The 16,447-nt window shown below is 38.3% G+C and overlaps 1 protein-coding gene across 4 annotated transcripts in view; it reads right to left on the minus strand.

Annotated features, from left to right (window-relative positions):
* Positions 1-11,818, minus strand: part of LOC127410882 (prospero homeobox protein 1-like) — a 41,918-nt gene extending 30,100 nt beyond the window's left edge. The window contains exons 1-2 of one of the 4 annotated variants that reach the window (XM_051646110.1): positions 10,183-11,818; positions 3,777-5,568 (exon numbers count right to left, since the gene is read on the minus strand). In XM_051646110.1, coding sequence (XP_051502070.1) covers positions 3,777-5,500 — 1,724 coding nt within the window. In that variant the 5' untranslated portion in view covers positions 5,501-5,568; positions 10,183-11,818. Of the gene's footprint in view, positions 1-3,776; positions 5,569-7,615; positions 7,678-7,821; positions 7,963-8,698 lie in introns of those variants that run through there. The other 3 variants (XM_051646109.1, XM_051646108.1, XM_051646111.1) reach the window with 3 other exon arrangements.
* Between the last annotated feature and the right edge of the window lie 4,629 nt (positions 11,819-16,447).

Below are 16,447 nucleotides of genomic sequence, written 5' to 3' on the forward strand. Positions count from 1 at the left end.
TTCAGTGTAGCATCATTTGTCAATAAACGTCTGCTTATCCCAATAAAAACGCTATTTATCTGGAGGTGGCAGTGCCCTCTAGATTGGTAAACAGAGGGCAGCTGAGGGAGGTCCCAGGAGAGACCATGGCTAACCAGAGCCTTCTACCGATTACAATTAGCCCCAACCCCCAACCCCCAACCCTCCACCCCGTGAGCCTCCTGGCACGGCCCCCACTCTGCCAGTTAGGCCGGCTTTAGCCACATCTGCGCTCCAGACTGGCCCAGCCATTTCCTCTGCAAATTAACGGCTTTATAATTTATCAAAAATGAAGATGCATGTGGGACTAAATCAATGGGCCCCCACAAGGTCAATTAAGAGGCTCATCCAGTACTCCCCCCCCCCCGGTAAAACATGGCACCATCACTTCATCTCACATTCACTAAAGTACTGTACTATGTAAATGCTATTTGCTTTAACAGTTGGTGCATTTGTAACTTACACATAGAGAGATTAATGAAATATGTAGTTCAAGAGCAAAAAACAAATGAATCTAATTTAAAGAGACTACACAATTAGACTGTCTATGGTGCATCGTTGCACCTCTGTATTAATGGTGTGTGTATGTAGATTGACATGTTCCTTGTGCCAAAAGAGGAGGAGAGGAGGAGAACCCTAAGTGACCTCCATTAGACTGATAGGGAAGACCAAAAGAGCATTACTCTCTTTCCTACCATCTGTCATAATGCATACAGCAAATAACAGCAGTGAATGACAGAGAGAGAGAGAGAGAGAGAGAGAGAGAGAGAGAGAGAGAGAGAGAGAGATTATGTTCATAATGTCTTGTTAAATGCTTATTTTATTTTATATTGTATAGTGTATATTGTTATTATAGTTTTTATTTTATTTTTATTCATTTCCTGGCACCTTATTTTAATTCTATTTTTATTGTTATTTGTTACTGTTTTATTATTATTATTTGTCTTGTCATTATCTGTTTTGTGTATTAATGCTTTGACAATATTGTATGTAAACACAATCATGCTAATAAAGTACTTTAAAATTTTTAAAAAATTGAGAGAGAGAGAGAGGGAGGAAGTCAAGCTGTATTTTTCACAACAAGTCCAGTTTTTCAAGAACCAAGAGAAAGAAAAAGCCCAAGAAGTGTACCCTCTTCTCAAAAGTGCATCTTCATGAAATGGAGTGAATAAAAGGCCAGTAGAGGGCTGTGAGTCTAAAAGAAAGTGTTGGTAAACACCTTTTTTAAGAGATTAATCACACTGAGATGCTCTTTTTATGGGCATCACATATAAAAAGTGCTAAGGAAGTAGTATTTACAGTTGAGCACAAAATTGCTTCAACAAAGCCGTGGCTGCCACTGTTCAATCTCTTTGCATTATTTACAGAGCGGTGATCATCTCAGCTTATTCTAACTTCTGTCTGCTCTGTTAACAGCATTCATAAATCCCAGGTATCTCATTACTCAATGCCATTAACATTCAAGACATTCACGTTTAAAGAAAACAAACATTCTCCGATCTTTGGAACAATACAGGAATATGACTCGACTGGCTTGACTTACCGAACGGACATTTCCTACAAGTTAACGTCGCTTCCAAGAAAACTACAGCTGTTTCTAGGATACGTAAATATGCAAAATGACAAAATAGATCGAGTAAACACTGGCCCACTCGGTGTGTAGAACAAGCCGTTCACAGTCAACGTCACTGAAGGGCATAATGTAAACATGAATATGAAGCATTTCAGGGGAGGATAAAAATTAGGCAGCTGTGGTTTATAGCCAGATACTACATAAACAACACCACCATAGATGCAGTGCATCATCTGACTTTTTAGGTTTGGTTTTGTATTAAGCGTGTTGCATGTAAGAGAGACAATAACTACTAAAATGTGATCCAATAGCCAGGTGGAAGGAGAGAAAGCAAGAAAAAGGACATAGGGATGATAAATCCATAAATTAATGCTAGACATCTGTTCGGCAATATGAAAGATTAGAGCAACAAATGTACTACAGCTGAGCCTTGAGCCCTTGTTTAGAAAAAATAAAAGGAAGTTCGGAGCATTTTCAGATTGAAAAAGTATTTTTGGAAGAGTCTTTTAAAAGTCTTTTGACATAAACATGTACAAATCATAAATTATAGAATTGAAGTTGTTGTAATACTACCAGTAGAATGATTCTGAAATAGAGAAACTCTTTTATCAAACCACTTTGGCAATGTCTTTATAGAGCAAGTTTTGCTGCAGTTTAATTGATGAAACCTGAATCTACGTGCAATAGCTGCCTCAGCACTTGAGCATGGAGTTAGTGCATCCATGAACCTCTGTCCTCGTCTACTATATTAGACATGCAAACTGGCTTCACCTGCTGCCCGCCCCCACCCCATTCTTACAACAGCCTTGTGCCAGAGCTGTTTGGTCTCTCTATATGCAAATGATGGGGGAAACTGAACAAGGCTATTTTTCTTGAGATGCAAAGAGAGCACGTGACAAGGAAGATCGTGCTGGCCATGGCAGAAGATAATTGGCTGCTTGTTTCTTCTAGAATTTGAATAGAAATTCATATTTGATTAAACACCCTATTTTGCAAATATTGAGATGTTGTTTTTCAGGTCCCAGCTGTGCAGGTGTGCAAGTATACTTACAGAAACTCCCTCTGAGCATTTAATTTGGGAATTTCCTTAGTAAAAATTTGGATAGATTAGAAAAATCTTTAACTATCAAAATAAATAAATAATAATAATTATACTTCATACCAAACTGCATTGTCACATTTGGTACAAGGAGGAACAATTTTAAACGTTAATAAAGACATTCAGTGCTAAATTTGCCTTAATTCAAAGCTTTTTAAAGATCTAGTAGCCATTTGGCAAAAGGTTAAAAAGATGGAAGGGGATAAAAGAAAAGCAGCTACCTGCAAACACCTGTTCACACCAGAGAAACAGGATAAAAGGGAAAGAACTACTGTCAGGCAACAGCTATTAGTGCTGGAAGTACCTTTACCTACAGCAAGCTTGTTATGATCATAAAGAAATATGTTATTGTTTTCTGAGTTAACATATGTAAACTAAGAAATAATATAGGGAAAGGATTATTAAAAAAAAAAAAAAAAAAAAACAAAGCTCCACACTTTGAACATTTTATGCTGGATTAACTTCCAAGTTTCCTTCACTTCACATTGAATGAGAACAAATCCTCCTAAAATAACCACAGACAGAGATCTTTTACCATCTTTCTAACACAACTTTCTATGGCCTCTATAAGCAAAGGATCCCACTTGTCCTTTTACTTCCTGGCTTTGAAATGTGATTTGCTTTGAGCATTTATGTACAAAGTCTTGCATGCGCTGTGATGAAAGAAGGTTTTTTATTGTGAGTCTCCCTGTGATAGTGTGAGAACAGAGAAGATGGGAGGTATCTTAGCCACGGCGGGGCCTTTCAGCACTTCTCCATATAGTGCACACTTAAAATCCTCCAACCACTGATCTCTTTTTAATCTTCAGACTACTAGAGGAACACAGGTTTTGAAATGGGCCAATTAATGTAAATTAATTTAAATTAAGTTTCTTCTTGAAAGTTTTGTTTCTCGCAAGACATATGGCATAAAAGACGTTTAAGCTGTACTCTCACTACAATTGTCTAAAAATAGAAAATTAACCATTCATGCATGTGTGGTTCTTTTTAACATCTCAACAACAACAAAAAATAATAAAAAATAAAAAAAATAAAAATATGTAAAAGACAGCAATGGAAATATGGTTTTCTCTTTTGTGAAAGGATATTGTACTTCCTGAATATGGAGAGATGTCAGACATGTCCTGCAAGTCTCCACACTCTGACTTGATGAGGGACAAGGACAAGCCTTCATTCCCTGGGTGTGTTGGTGAGATGGAACGATGGTGGCTGAGGTGGCTGGATGACATCTTGGTCCGTAGGCTGGTGGTCTCTCTGGACAGATCCAGAGACTCAGGAGAAGACCTGTCCTTTCCGGGGTAAGGCCCTGTTGGGGCACCTAAAGGGCCCTGGAAAGGGTAGCCCATTAGAGGAAGGGGGAAAGGATGGCGAAAGGAGGGCGGACTAAAGCCCATAGTGGAAGATAAGGGAGAGGGGTGCAGTGAGGGATGGTGGTGACCCCCAGGAGTGGGCAGAGACCCAGTCTGATCTGAGGAGCTCTTTCTCACTACCAAAGGCAGGGCCTCTGTTTGGTCATTTGAACTGGGCATCTGCATACTAGTAAAAGTGTCCAGGGGATTAGGAATGATGACATCACCAAAACATTGCAAGCGCTGGTTGGCAGTATGGAAGTTTGGGTTTTCTCCGTTGACTGCAAAACGATCACGGGGTATCTGCAGGGATGGAAAAACCTGAGGAACTGGGCGTGGAGGCTTAGCAAAGACCTTCACCACTGTGTCAACTACCTGTGACATTGCTGTGTTCAGCTCTTGTTTTAGTGTCTCGGCTAACTGTTTACCCTCTGCATGCATGGATGTTGGTCCCTTCCCTCGTGACCCATCGCGCTTTGGCTTGTCCCTTTCTGCCATCATGGTCTGCTCACGAAGAAGTGCGCGTGCTCGATTCAGGAAGTGCCCTGGATCCAGGTCAGACAGCTCATTGTCGGAGCGATCTGGGACAGAATCGTGGGCACAATTGTCCATTCCATCGGAATGCATGCTGTCTTCTGAGATGTTTCCATCTTCGTCATTCTCAGAGTCAGTGCTGTCATAAATCTGGTAGAACTTCTCTTGTAGTTGCCGAAGTTGTTTCTGCATGTCTTCAAGCTGCAGTTTCAGTTGCCGGCGTTCCTCGTGTTTCTGTTCTTTGCGGGCCGAGATGAGCTGCTGGAAACTCTGCTGCTGCTGCTGTGGCAGCTTCTGCTTGCGCTTGTTTTCCCGGTAGTTCTCACGAGGACTTGGGGGCTGGGCTACCCCCTCGCGCTCGTTATCACCTGCGCGGAGCGTGACACTCGGAGAATGGCTCATCCCACGGATGATATTCTCCACGCGGGCTCGTTTGGCCCTGAGATGCTCATCTGTTAGCCTCTCCATTTCAAATTGGGTCATCGTGGGCCTATTGAATGGTGAAAGGCACCCCTGAGGGCTTCCCCGTGAGGAGTTGCTGCAAGCGTCCTCTTGCTGTATCTCTGAACCAGTGCTTGAGAGGGCGCTCCCCTGGAAATTAGGTTCACTGCCACCATTTTTGGTCAAATTGTTTTTCAGAAGCTGAGAAATGATGGTCGCCCCCGGAAAGGGCATCATAGCATCTTCGTAAGAGTTTGCCCTCTTCAACAGCTTGCGAAGCACGTTGGACTTCTCACCGTCTGCGTGCTGCACCACTGAACACTCAACATCCTGCTCAGAGCTGTGGGGATTCATGGCACTAAGAAAGGTTGCTTTTCCTCTGGTAATAACCACAGATGCTGGCCCAACAGTCCTCTTCACTCCTATGTCAACTCTTCTTCTCTTGGTTTGTCTGTTTAAGAGGGCTGAGCGTTCATGGTCAGGCATCACTGGAACTGTTATTGTGCCATCTTTGAAAGCCTGTCAGCTGGGCACAGCTCGAGAACCCTGGGAACCTGGCCAAAAAAAAAAAAAAAAGGACCAATGAATAATTTTCTTTGTATATCTCCAAGTTTCTTGTACCCAATCCTAAATACAATCTGAAATAGACCAATGTCTTTGGGAGCAAAACACAATGCACTAAATAAATGCTTCATGCCGGACTAGAGTATTTTAAATAAAAACTGACAGACAGCTTAAAAGCATATTATATATAAAAGCAATATATATATATTCAGAACATTTGATAATAATTAAAAGAATCTATCCAAAACTTAAAATGAGGCGTCACACTTGAGTCTGTGTAAAGCTGCATGCCAAAAAACTGTTAGACACGGTAAAAAAACCCTGCCATCTAAATCTCATGTACGAACCAGTTAAAAATCATACTGCAGTGTTTAGCCAAACACATCAAACATCTAACACAGACAACTTGAAGTCTTTGTTCACTTTGAGAAGTTTTGAGTAACAAGTTAAGCAATATTAGTTTTACATTAGAGATTTGCAAATAAACTAAGCACACATTACATTATCTTTTAGAATGTATCAGGCATATAAAAACTGTTTTTAATTTTCCTCATCAAATTGAAACCACCATCAAATACTGTAACAAGCATAATACAACACTAGTACACTCTGGCTCGGCCAAAACAATTTGCTTGTGGTAGATCCACTGAATTTGAAGCTAACCCCTTTTTGTGGATAATACAGTGTGTTAGTTAAAGCTAATTGCACGTTTTACAAGTTTGTTGACGGGTGATATAGAAGTCAACGTCATTCACTCATTCAACATCAACTTATCAGACGATAAAAAGTGTGAGTTCTCGGCACATATTAAAAAACGCAAATATGTACTCTCTTTAATATGAATGCAACACACTTTGAATAGACTGTTTCATCTCACACTAAGCTTGACTAAAGTGCACTATTTTGCTGAACAGAAATTGAAAGCGGAGAGAAAAAAAAGTCATTTTATGGAGAAAAGAAAAACAATGTAGCCTAATGTGATAATGTCCTCACATTGACAAACACATTGAGCAGCTACAGTCAAATGAACAACCAGCAGTTGTTTTCATTTTTAGAACTTTTGTAAAATTTTGTAATAGACTCCATGTAAGACATACAGCATCATTATTAATATAAGATTTTCTTCAAAGCGCAGCGATTAACAAAGTCAGAACTTCACTTATAATATATATAGGAAATAGAAGGGAAACTACAACTTTTGCTGTCCCTGAATAGACATCTGACAAACCAAGACAACAAGTCCACAATCAGTTCATTTTCAGTAGCTTTAACATCATACACCCACCCAATGCGTCCAGTGCGCACATCTTGTCTCCTAAAATGTAAATATGCGACCTGTGTTCAACGTAGTCGACATGGAAAGAAAGTTCGGCTGAGAAGACGCTATGTCTGAACACAAGACGCGGAAAACACCGCTTATTTTAAATAAATAAATAAATAAATAACCAAGAACATCTAGTTGGTGACCAGCAAGTTTCTGTTCGGAAAGTGTAATTAAGGATATCACCTCAAACGTAAAAGATTTGTATTTACTTGAGCCGCATGAGTGATTTTGAAAACTTTGACACAATCTAAAACAGACTTTACAGCACTGTATCATCGGCAATTCCGTCCTAAACAAATAATGTTCCTCCACCCGCAAATCTTTCTTGGCGAAGCAAGGCTTTGATGCACCTGGCTGTAACGACAGAAAACAATGATATAGTAACGCGTCAAGCTGGACTGGCAGTGCAAGAGGCTCAGTATAAGCCTAAGGTACATTCAGCGAGCGCATCTAGGCCTGTATAAGTGGCAAGAAAATTTGCTATCGGCATAAAAACCACCGACGAGTGACCAAAAGAAGAAGAAGAAGAAGAAGAAGAAGAAAAAAACAATAAAGATACAGAAAAGCTAAAAAAATAAAAACGTTAAAAAAAAAAACTAAAAGAGAAACATCTTACAGTTAGAATAAACGTCAAGTTCAGACGTGAACGTAAATGTTTCACGCTGCGTCTCCGAAGTCTCCAATCAATATTATAAGAGCCTATTTAAACTTACTTTATGACCAATTTCGTATAGCATAAAGATGCAGTCCCTCAACAATGACACGAATTTACGATAAAGTTTGAGCTAATGTCTGCGTAATAGCTACCAACCGGAGCACGAGAGATAAAGCGATACAGCGCATCACATCAAAAGTCATCTGTACAGAACAAAACTCAGCGCGAGCGCATTTGGAGCTGCGCGAGGACAAGGTTACTTACTCTGAAGATGAGAGCGAATTGAGCCTCTTCGCAATAGTGTAAGGGGAGAATAAACAGGGTTGTTCGCCCCGTGATGAATATTGTAATTTCTCAGGACAAGCGAGAGAGACGAGAATGAGAAGAGAGAAAGAGCTCTTGTGCGCCGCTCCTCTCTCTAGATGAAAACTGTATGTCTCAGCGCACGCGGCCAGGAGGAGGCTGAGAGAGCGCGCGCTCGTACCAGCAAGATTCACTTTAAGACGCGGCTGAAGGAAGCAGGAAGACGGCGCGTCATAATCACTGTGATGTAACGTTCGCACCTACCAATAAGAGCAGTCCGCTGGATTTAGAGGAATACAAAACGACTGAAGTTCCGCGCGGCGTGCTTGAAGACTCCGCTCGCGAGCAAAATAAGAATGATACGGGAACCTTTCCTGGCATCAGAAAAGATGTTGGCTATCTGTAAGGACATGCACGTTTTAAACAATATGTGTTCTCTGTGTGCCTTTTGTGCAGTCCAATATAGATATAGATTTTTTATTTTTTATTTCATGCACAAAAGCACTGATATCTGATATCGTTTGTGCTAATTGAAATGTAGCCTATATACACTCATTGTCTGTCTAGCAGCTCGTTTCAGCATGACGCATCTGAAATAGAATAACTCGCAGCATGTGCATTAAGTGCACCATATTAAACCCATTGGAATTTGCTGCGAACAATTCAATTTATATTTTGAATATATTTTTAGATGATCTAAATTACTATTTAATTAAACTAAATTGCTTTTATTACAATTACTAAGTAGCCTACACATATATTACTATATTATATGATCATGCAATTAAATGCAAACAGTATATTTCACCACTATGTTTAAAAATAAGAGACAACTTACAACATTCATGAAATGTGGTACGCAGGGCCCGTGAAATGACCGCAGCCTCGACCTCGTGCGTGCCTGTGAAAATCTGGCTTCAAGAAAATAGTTTCGCCTGCCAAGGTTGTAGTTGGGCTATATGGGCTTCTTTCTACTTAAGACCTTGCTCTTACTTAGATCCCTCCTCCTGCTCACAGGCGACGACACAGCCAACAGATGACGAAGAAATATAGACTACTTTAGCTTTGGCATGTTTTCACAAATGTTTATTTGAATAAGGTTAAAACTTCTGTGTTGTTCTCACAGAGACAAAACTGTCAGATTATCACAAAATGCTTAAGAGGTTCTTATTGTAAAACATAGTAGGCTACATATCCCCGATATTTGCAGGCTACATGAGAAATCAGTCACACATTATAAAAGAAAAATAACATCTAATGTAGCCTGTAGTGTTCATTCCTTGCTTTTGACTATTAATAGGCTCTATCAGTTTAAATAACAGAATAGAATAGAATAGAACAGAATAGAATAATTTCGGTAGGTTTGGTAAACTTTGTAATTCACAGAAAACTTTGAATGTGTGCAAATCGAACATAAAACGATTTATTAATTTGTAATCACTATACAGTGTCTGAGCAGGTCATAAATCTGTGCTATGCTAAAATAAAGTCCGTTTAATGAAGAAGAAGAAAAAAAATATTTGGCACATTATGTAGAGAGCCATTAGCCAATGAAATGTTGAATGCTATCAGGTGCCTCGATATGTAAGCAGATTTCTCAAAGCCTTAACCTACTTTTCTGTATAGTCGCTATTTCTGTAATTCTGTTCTTTGTTTAAATTCATAACAGCATATTCAAAACACCCCATATTGCTCTTTTCCGCAGTAAATTTTTTCTTCTTCTAAATTCTAAGTTTTTCTCTTTTTATTCTTGTGCTTAATCCCACTGTCTCTGATGTTCTAGCACATTAGTATGAAATGTGATATGACCCTACAGTTTCAGCGATTAAAATACCTTTATTGATACAAAACAAATCATGGTACCATTATGTTGCATGTAAAATGAACCAAACAGTTAATGTGTTTTCTCTTGTGATATTCCAAAAAAAAAAAAATAAATAAATAAATAAAAAAAAGCAATCCCGCAATTTCAGAATCCTCCAAAGCGCATTTCACTGGTCTCATTCATTCCAAAGCACGTTTGGGCTGTCACTGTAAATGACAGCACCGCAGCTGTTTGACCTATTAATGAGATTATTTCCTGTAACAATATTGATAACACTTCTGTATCAAATTTGGGCTAGAAAAACCATCTGCAATTATATTTAAAAATAAAACATTGTCAGACTCAAAGATTATTTATACTTATATTTATTATTATTATTATTAACAGTAGCCTATGTTATTATTATTATTATTATGATATTTATTAGTAGCACTAGTCTTATTATCTTGGAATATAATCTTTGATCTTTAACGAGATTAGTATTTCAAGATTGTTACCTGATTGCGAGTGTTTTTTCCGTGTAATACGCCAGTATTCCTCAAACACCATGCACAATCTTTAGGTGGATTATGTTTTTTATTTATTACCGAAAAAAAAAAAAAAAAAAAAAAAAAAAACTTTTCTTCAAGTTTAGAATAGGATTCTCTCCCACAGCCAACCAGCTCTTTTCTTTTCCTTGAACGAGGACAAAAGGAAAGGCGTGTTGCTCAGTTAGTTTCCATGTCGCAAGCAAATGTTATTGTGGGTGTATAAATGACTAGGGAAGGCAGGATTTTTGCTGCCATGATTTGCTTTTCCAAAACAGGTGTTCCAACTTATTTTGTTACGTGCAGCATCTTTCCCCAAAGGCATGCTCGGAGTGCGAGCTTAGTGGAAAAATACATTACAACATTAAAGCAATAGTGTTTGGAGAAGGAAAACGCCTCTTAGGTGTAGAGGAAACCTGTTTATTAACACCGCCACCTCTGATCTCTCTTTCACCTTTCTGCTGGACACCCGCAATCATTAAATGTCTTGGACTCGCTTGCGTTTCGTGAGGCTTACAGGCGCAGCGCTCAAATTTAATAACGAATATCACATCAAACCTTAGATGCCCGCAGAAAGTCTTGATTTGATTGTCGCTGTCAATGACCATAATTAAAAATTGGATGTGGAAAAATAACAGGAATGCATTTACAAAAAGACCGCAAAAACTTTTCAACATAACAAACACACATTGCCATTTCTCGATGACGAAAAAAGGCTAAATGCCTGCTAACCTTTTCTTCCAAAGAGTTTGGAAGAGTTTTTTTCTTTCTTTCAGAATACAAGAATTACGGTGAAAAAAAAAAAAAAAAAAAAATAAAAATAAAAATAATAATAATAATAATAATAATTAAAAAAATAAAAAATAAAAACAAAATGAAAGAGAATTGTTACATATTAATTTCATTTGGTTAGATTGGCAATTAAATTCAGATAATTTTATCTTTATCTTGTTAGCTGCATCTGGGTAGCCTATGACTTACTTAGCTCATATTCAGCATTCCTTCACCTCTTTCATCACTGCAATGTACAGCTACATCATTTAGACCTCACTCTTTGCCTATATAGTAATTCCAGTAGAGTTTGATTTGTGATTATATTTAAAGTGATTATTAGGCTACGTGCATATAATAGCACTTTGTGGAGCTAAACTCATTTTGAGTTCAACTTTTTTCCATCAGTTCTTAGGAGAGAGTGTATTTCAACAGTTTTACATACCTAATTGCATTGCAAACACTTTGTTTTTTAAGAGCTCAAACTGACTATTTTTGTGGCAACATGGCACTTCAGTAGGTAGTTTTGTCTACCGGAAAGACAGATGACACAGAGGTGCAATTCTATTCTATCTAATGTGTTTTGCTAAGAATAAATTCAGGCAGGGCTGTTTTCAAGATGTGTCAGTCATTCATAAGCTGCTGCGGTTTGCATAACTGACTGTGAGAGGTTTGGATAACTTTAATCCGTCCTGCAGTTAGAGCACACATTTATTCAAAGGACCAAAGTTGATGGCCCAAATAAATTAGCAATTCAGATGAAATATCAACAAACAAGGCAAAAAAAGAAATCAACTGGGCTTCATATGTCACTTCTGTGGATTACAGATGTCCTGGGGGCTAGCAGTAAAGAGAGGATCAGTGGGATAGACTGCCAACAGATAAACAGTATCTAATGCTGTTTGGACACTGACGTCGCCCTTTCATGCTGATCTACGACCTGCTACCTGAACCCTATAAACTCAGACGCTGCAGGAGAAACTTGTCTTAAATGCACATAAAAGTTCTTGTTGTAAAACATGTTGCCATAAGTGTGTGCTCCTTTAGCTGCGTTGGCAATTATTTACACAAAATCTATGCTGATATCGCAAGAGTATTCGTTTCTTTGTCTCTCGTTGGAAAGCACTGCATAATTGTATCAGACTTGTTCCATAATATTCCATCACGTCTCTGAGCAGAACAGATAATATCCTCCACCTTACTAATCATGCTAAAACTGAAAGGCCATATGAGGCAAAGCGAATAGAAGGGGAGAGATGTAATAAAATGAAATTAGAGTTGGAAGCACACAAGAATGGGTATAAAAAGGGGAATATTACTGCACTGAAGATGTTGTTGTGCACAAATTCAGTCAGCTTCCAGGGGCCATCAAGATTCAGGGAGTAGCTATTATTCTACACATTAGCACAGGCTAGCTAAAAGCTCTTATGCTTGAGAAGGGTCTTGGAGGTCTTCAGGAAAAAGGATGTGGCACTTAGAGTGGGCAGTGTTTAAGAGACCCCTGGTACTCAGCAAAAATGGGAGGCTCTCGATGTGGCAATGTGACATGCTGGATTAATTTACAAGACTGTCGGAGCAGGGAATCGAATATGGTATAGGGGCATGGAAGCAATGTTACGACATATAACCATTTCCATGAGCCATCCTTCAAATGAACAGGCTGATGAGAAGATGTGAGGTAATTGAATCTAATGGCTTCAGAAGGTGTTTAAAGTGTGGCTGGTTGGCAATAGCTGAGATAACAGCTCTAATGCTGTAAAAATAAGCTGGAAATCAGTAGGACTCTTGTGGGACTGATGAACCCCAGTCTGTGCTATCAGATACAGGCTTAATTCCACAGAATTATACCTACTGTTTACCATTCCTGCTAAACACTAACAATCAATGCAGTTTCGTGCCATGGACTAAGTGAAGCCTTAATGCAAACACATCGCAGGTTGAAAGGTCACTTTCTACAGCATAAAAAAAAAATAAAATAAAAAAAATAGTGGGATTGAAAGATAGACAGAAGGATCTTTATGAAATTGGCAATTTGTATATAAATCATAGCATACTATTTGTTAGACACGGATAGAATGAATGAGAATGCAAACAAGTAGCAAAGAATGTTAGAAAGCCATATGCTGCACAAACACATCACCCTTAAACTAAGCACTTTCCATATGGGTATTAAACAAATCTATAGATCATAGTGACGTAGGATGTTTAAATCTCAGATTGACTCCATCCACAAATACTGAGCTTAAGAAACACGAGCTAAACTTGCGTCCACTCTCTTAATTTGATATTTTGAAATGGTAAGACTTTTTTCATGCCCATTTTTTCTCATATCCAAGTTTAAACAAATCGCAGAATTTTCCTCCGATTCCGTTTGTCTCTAGGCACACACAAAGCAATTTAGAAAGACTATTCATTCATGCAACCTCCAAAAGCAATCCAGTTTTGTAAACAGTTGCTTGTTCCATGGTGTCCATGTGTATTTATTCATTTCTCTGCTATGCTTTTTTCCCGCTAAATTCATTGCTGAGGTCTTAACTTAACACGTAATTACACAATCGCGAGCCCTGCCTGTGATAAGCTTTTGAATGAATGAGTAGCTACTGAGACTAAATTGCTCTCGCTCCCCTGCTCCCTCCTGTCGCGTCTGGCCGTTAGGTCAGTGTTTGAGGCGAGTTGGCAGTGCAGAGAGAACCAGGCCTGGCCCCGTGCCTCAGTGCCTGCGGGACCCTACCCAGACCCGCACGGCCCCTCTGGCCTCCAGAATGAATAGAGGTCTTCAGACACCAGTGCACTGAACTGAAGCAGCCTTTTCGGCAAACAATCCTATCAGCCTCTTCTCCACTCCTCCTGCAACTTCACTGAACTCGTCCAGTTTTTCAGGGGCTTATGTTTGTTTTTTTATTTCCATGTTTTCCACTCTGTGAAGAAAAAAAAAAAAGACCTTGAAAGCTGGAAACGGCCCGAAAAAGCACTGAGGGGAGAGGACCTTTTGAAAGGGTTGTTGCATCATGGTGTGAGCCTTGATGAAACTGTCAGCTCATGCATGTGTTGGGTGTCTGAATAAAATGAAAATAAACACATTGGTGCTATTTAATGGACTGTTTTAAAAAGCAAATTTGTTGAGGTAAAAAGGTGAGGTAGAAATATAGGTGGAGACATACACAAAACATGACATTCTTGTTTTACAATCTGATCTCTTCTAACTAGTATGGAAAAATGTTAACGTTTACTTGCTTCTACATTTCACAAGAGATGTCTAAAGTTTGTTTTTTTTTTTTTTTTTTTTTGGCTTATTCAATTGTATTTAAAACGTGCATTTTGCACATTAGACACCGCCCTGCCACTTTTAGATTTATCGTAGTTTGATTTTTTGTAATGTAATTTTTATTAAAAATGGCCAATATGTGAAAAAAGAGTGAATTGCTATACTGTCCACATGGAAAGAGAGTGCAAATGATGTCACAATATGTTATTCTGGGTGTTCTGCACACTTCAATTGTAAAAATGCATGACAGAAATACAGAGTATGAATGATCATAAAAACAATAGACAATTAGTGTTCATCCTCTCTTTTTTATTATCAAATTGCTGAGCACATAAATCATTACTGGGACAGTCCTTAGGATTTTTTTTTCCTATTAAAACTGGGATAAGGGATTAATTCGAACGTAGCAAAAGTAGGCCAGGCGTGGGCTCTACAGCAGTGCACTTAATGAAAATCAATTAGGATTATCCTTATTCTCCCCTCACTGAAACCACAATACACTTAGCCTCTTTCTTCCAGTAAGCACGTAAAGAAAAGCCTTAGGCTGTTTGGACAGTAACAAGGATATTACGCTGACATTATATAGTGAAAATAAGTAAATAATTACTAATTAGGGTTATGCTCACTCTACCTGAACAGAATTTGTCTTGAAGGAGGACATGATACCTTACATACTGTACTGTACATGCAATGGTTAAAGACTGATTATGTCAATGCAAGTACTAATATGTCTATTTCTGACTCTGAATCAAGTAATGTACTGTTCAAATTGACTCAAGCGGTAATCTCTTTGATTAGGGGTGGAGCCAGATCAAGGCACGGCTGTAAACAACAATCTGCATTTGTTTGCAGGAATCCCTTAATGGGAAATTTTGCCCCTTAGGAAGGTTAGAAGGTTAATAGGGTATGCGATGATTGTTTTTGGAGTTGTTATGAAGATGATTCAGGTGTAGATTTTTCACAAAAGGGATCACTATAACACATCTTATAGAGTTCGAAAGCCAAATTTGTATTTTTATTACTTAGATACAGCAATTTTACACGATTAATGTGGCATTTAATCTGCTTGCAGTATATAGAATGTGATGGGTACCATGCAGGGGTGATGGACTGAGTTTATTTACTTATATATTCAGCAGGGATTGGCCAATAGGAACACTCTTTTTCAACTCCCTAACTAGGAAGCTGAATATATTCAGGGGCAGGTTTATGATTTCTGAGGCCCCAAGCAACCGACCAACCCAGGGCCCCATATAGAAAATTTTGCTTAAACAAATTACATAAAACTGATTTGAAATCATAATTTTAAATTCATCCTATCAGCCACTGTAGCCAAGTACATTCAAAATGTTTAATGAAATAAAAATCTAGTTCAAGATAATTAGTGCATGTTTTCCAGTTTTTTCGACATAAGTGATGAAAAAAAAGCTATATTTACCTATATATACTGTATGTATATATATATATATATATATATATATATATATATATTAATGAACAGGGTGTGTAAAACCTACTACTTCACTGACTAACATTTTGGAATTCAGTTGTTATTTATTATTATTATAACCCAACAATTATTTATTGTTGTCCAGTTTTTCATTATAATACAGTGTGATACAGTAGTATTATTATTACTTTGAGGATTTGTTGTATACAATAGTAATATATTTCTGTCTTATTTACTTTACTTTCACCAGGAGCTTATATTCTTATGCTGCAGTGTTGTTCGTCATGTTGCCAAAGGCTGTATTTTATGTTAGCATCTTAGGCAACATTCGTAACACTATTGTAACAGTAAACATACAAGGCACGTTGACCCCTCAGCACACTTAAACAGAAGGGATAAAAAAACATTGCCGTTTATAAAGCGCTGAAATTTGCTTGGTGCAGAACAATCTGGAATAATGTTAAACAATGTAACAGTCACCTTTTTTCAACCTGAACTTGTTCAGAACATTAAATCTTTGTGAAACATGCTAAAAACAATCTAGACACAGTGCTACGAATGAAACAGAACGCAAGTGTCTTGACGTGCGTTTTCGAGACCTGAAGTTATTTTTAACTTGACACAGTGTCTAAAAATGTGCCGGTTCTGCGTGAGACACTGAAGAAACAGTGAGACACAGTGCAGCAGTCAAGGACATTCATCCAGCGTGTGTTTACATAGGGAAACAATGGGAAAACAGAGCAGACACA

This window comes from Myxocyprinus asiaticus, chromosome 20, assembly GCF_019703515.2.
Source record: "Myxocyprinus asiaticus isolate MX2 ecotype Aquarium Trade chromosome 20, UBuf_Myxa_2, whole genome shotgun sequence".
In the NCBI taxonomy this organism is placed as follows: Eukaryota; Metazoa; Chordata; class Actinopteri; order Cypriniformes; family Catostomidae; genus Myxocyprinus; species Myxocyprinus asiaticus.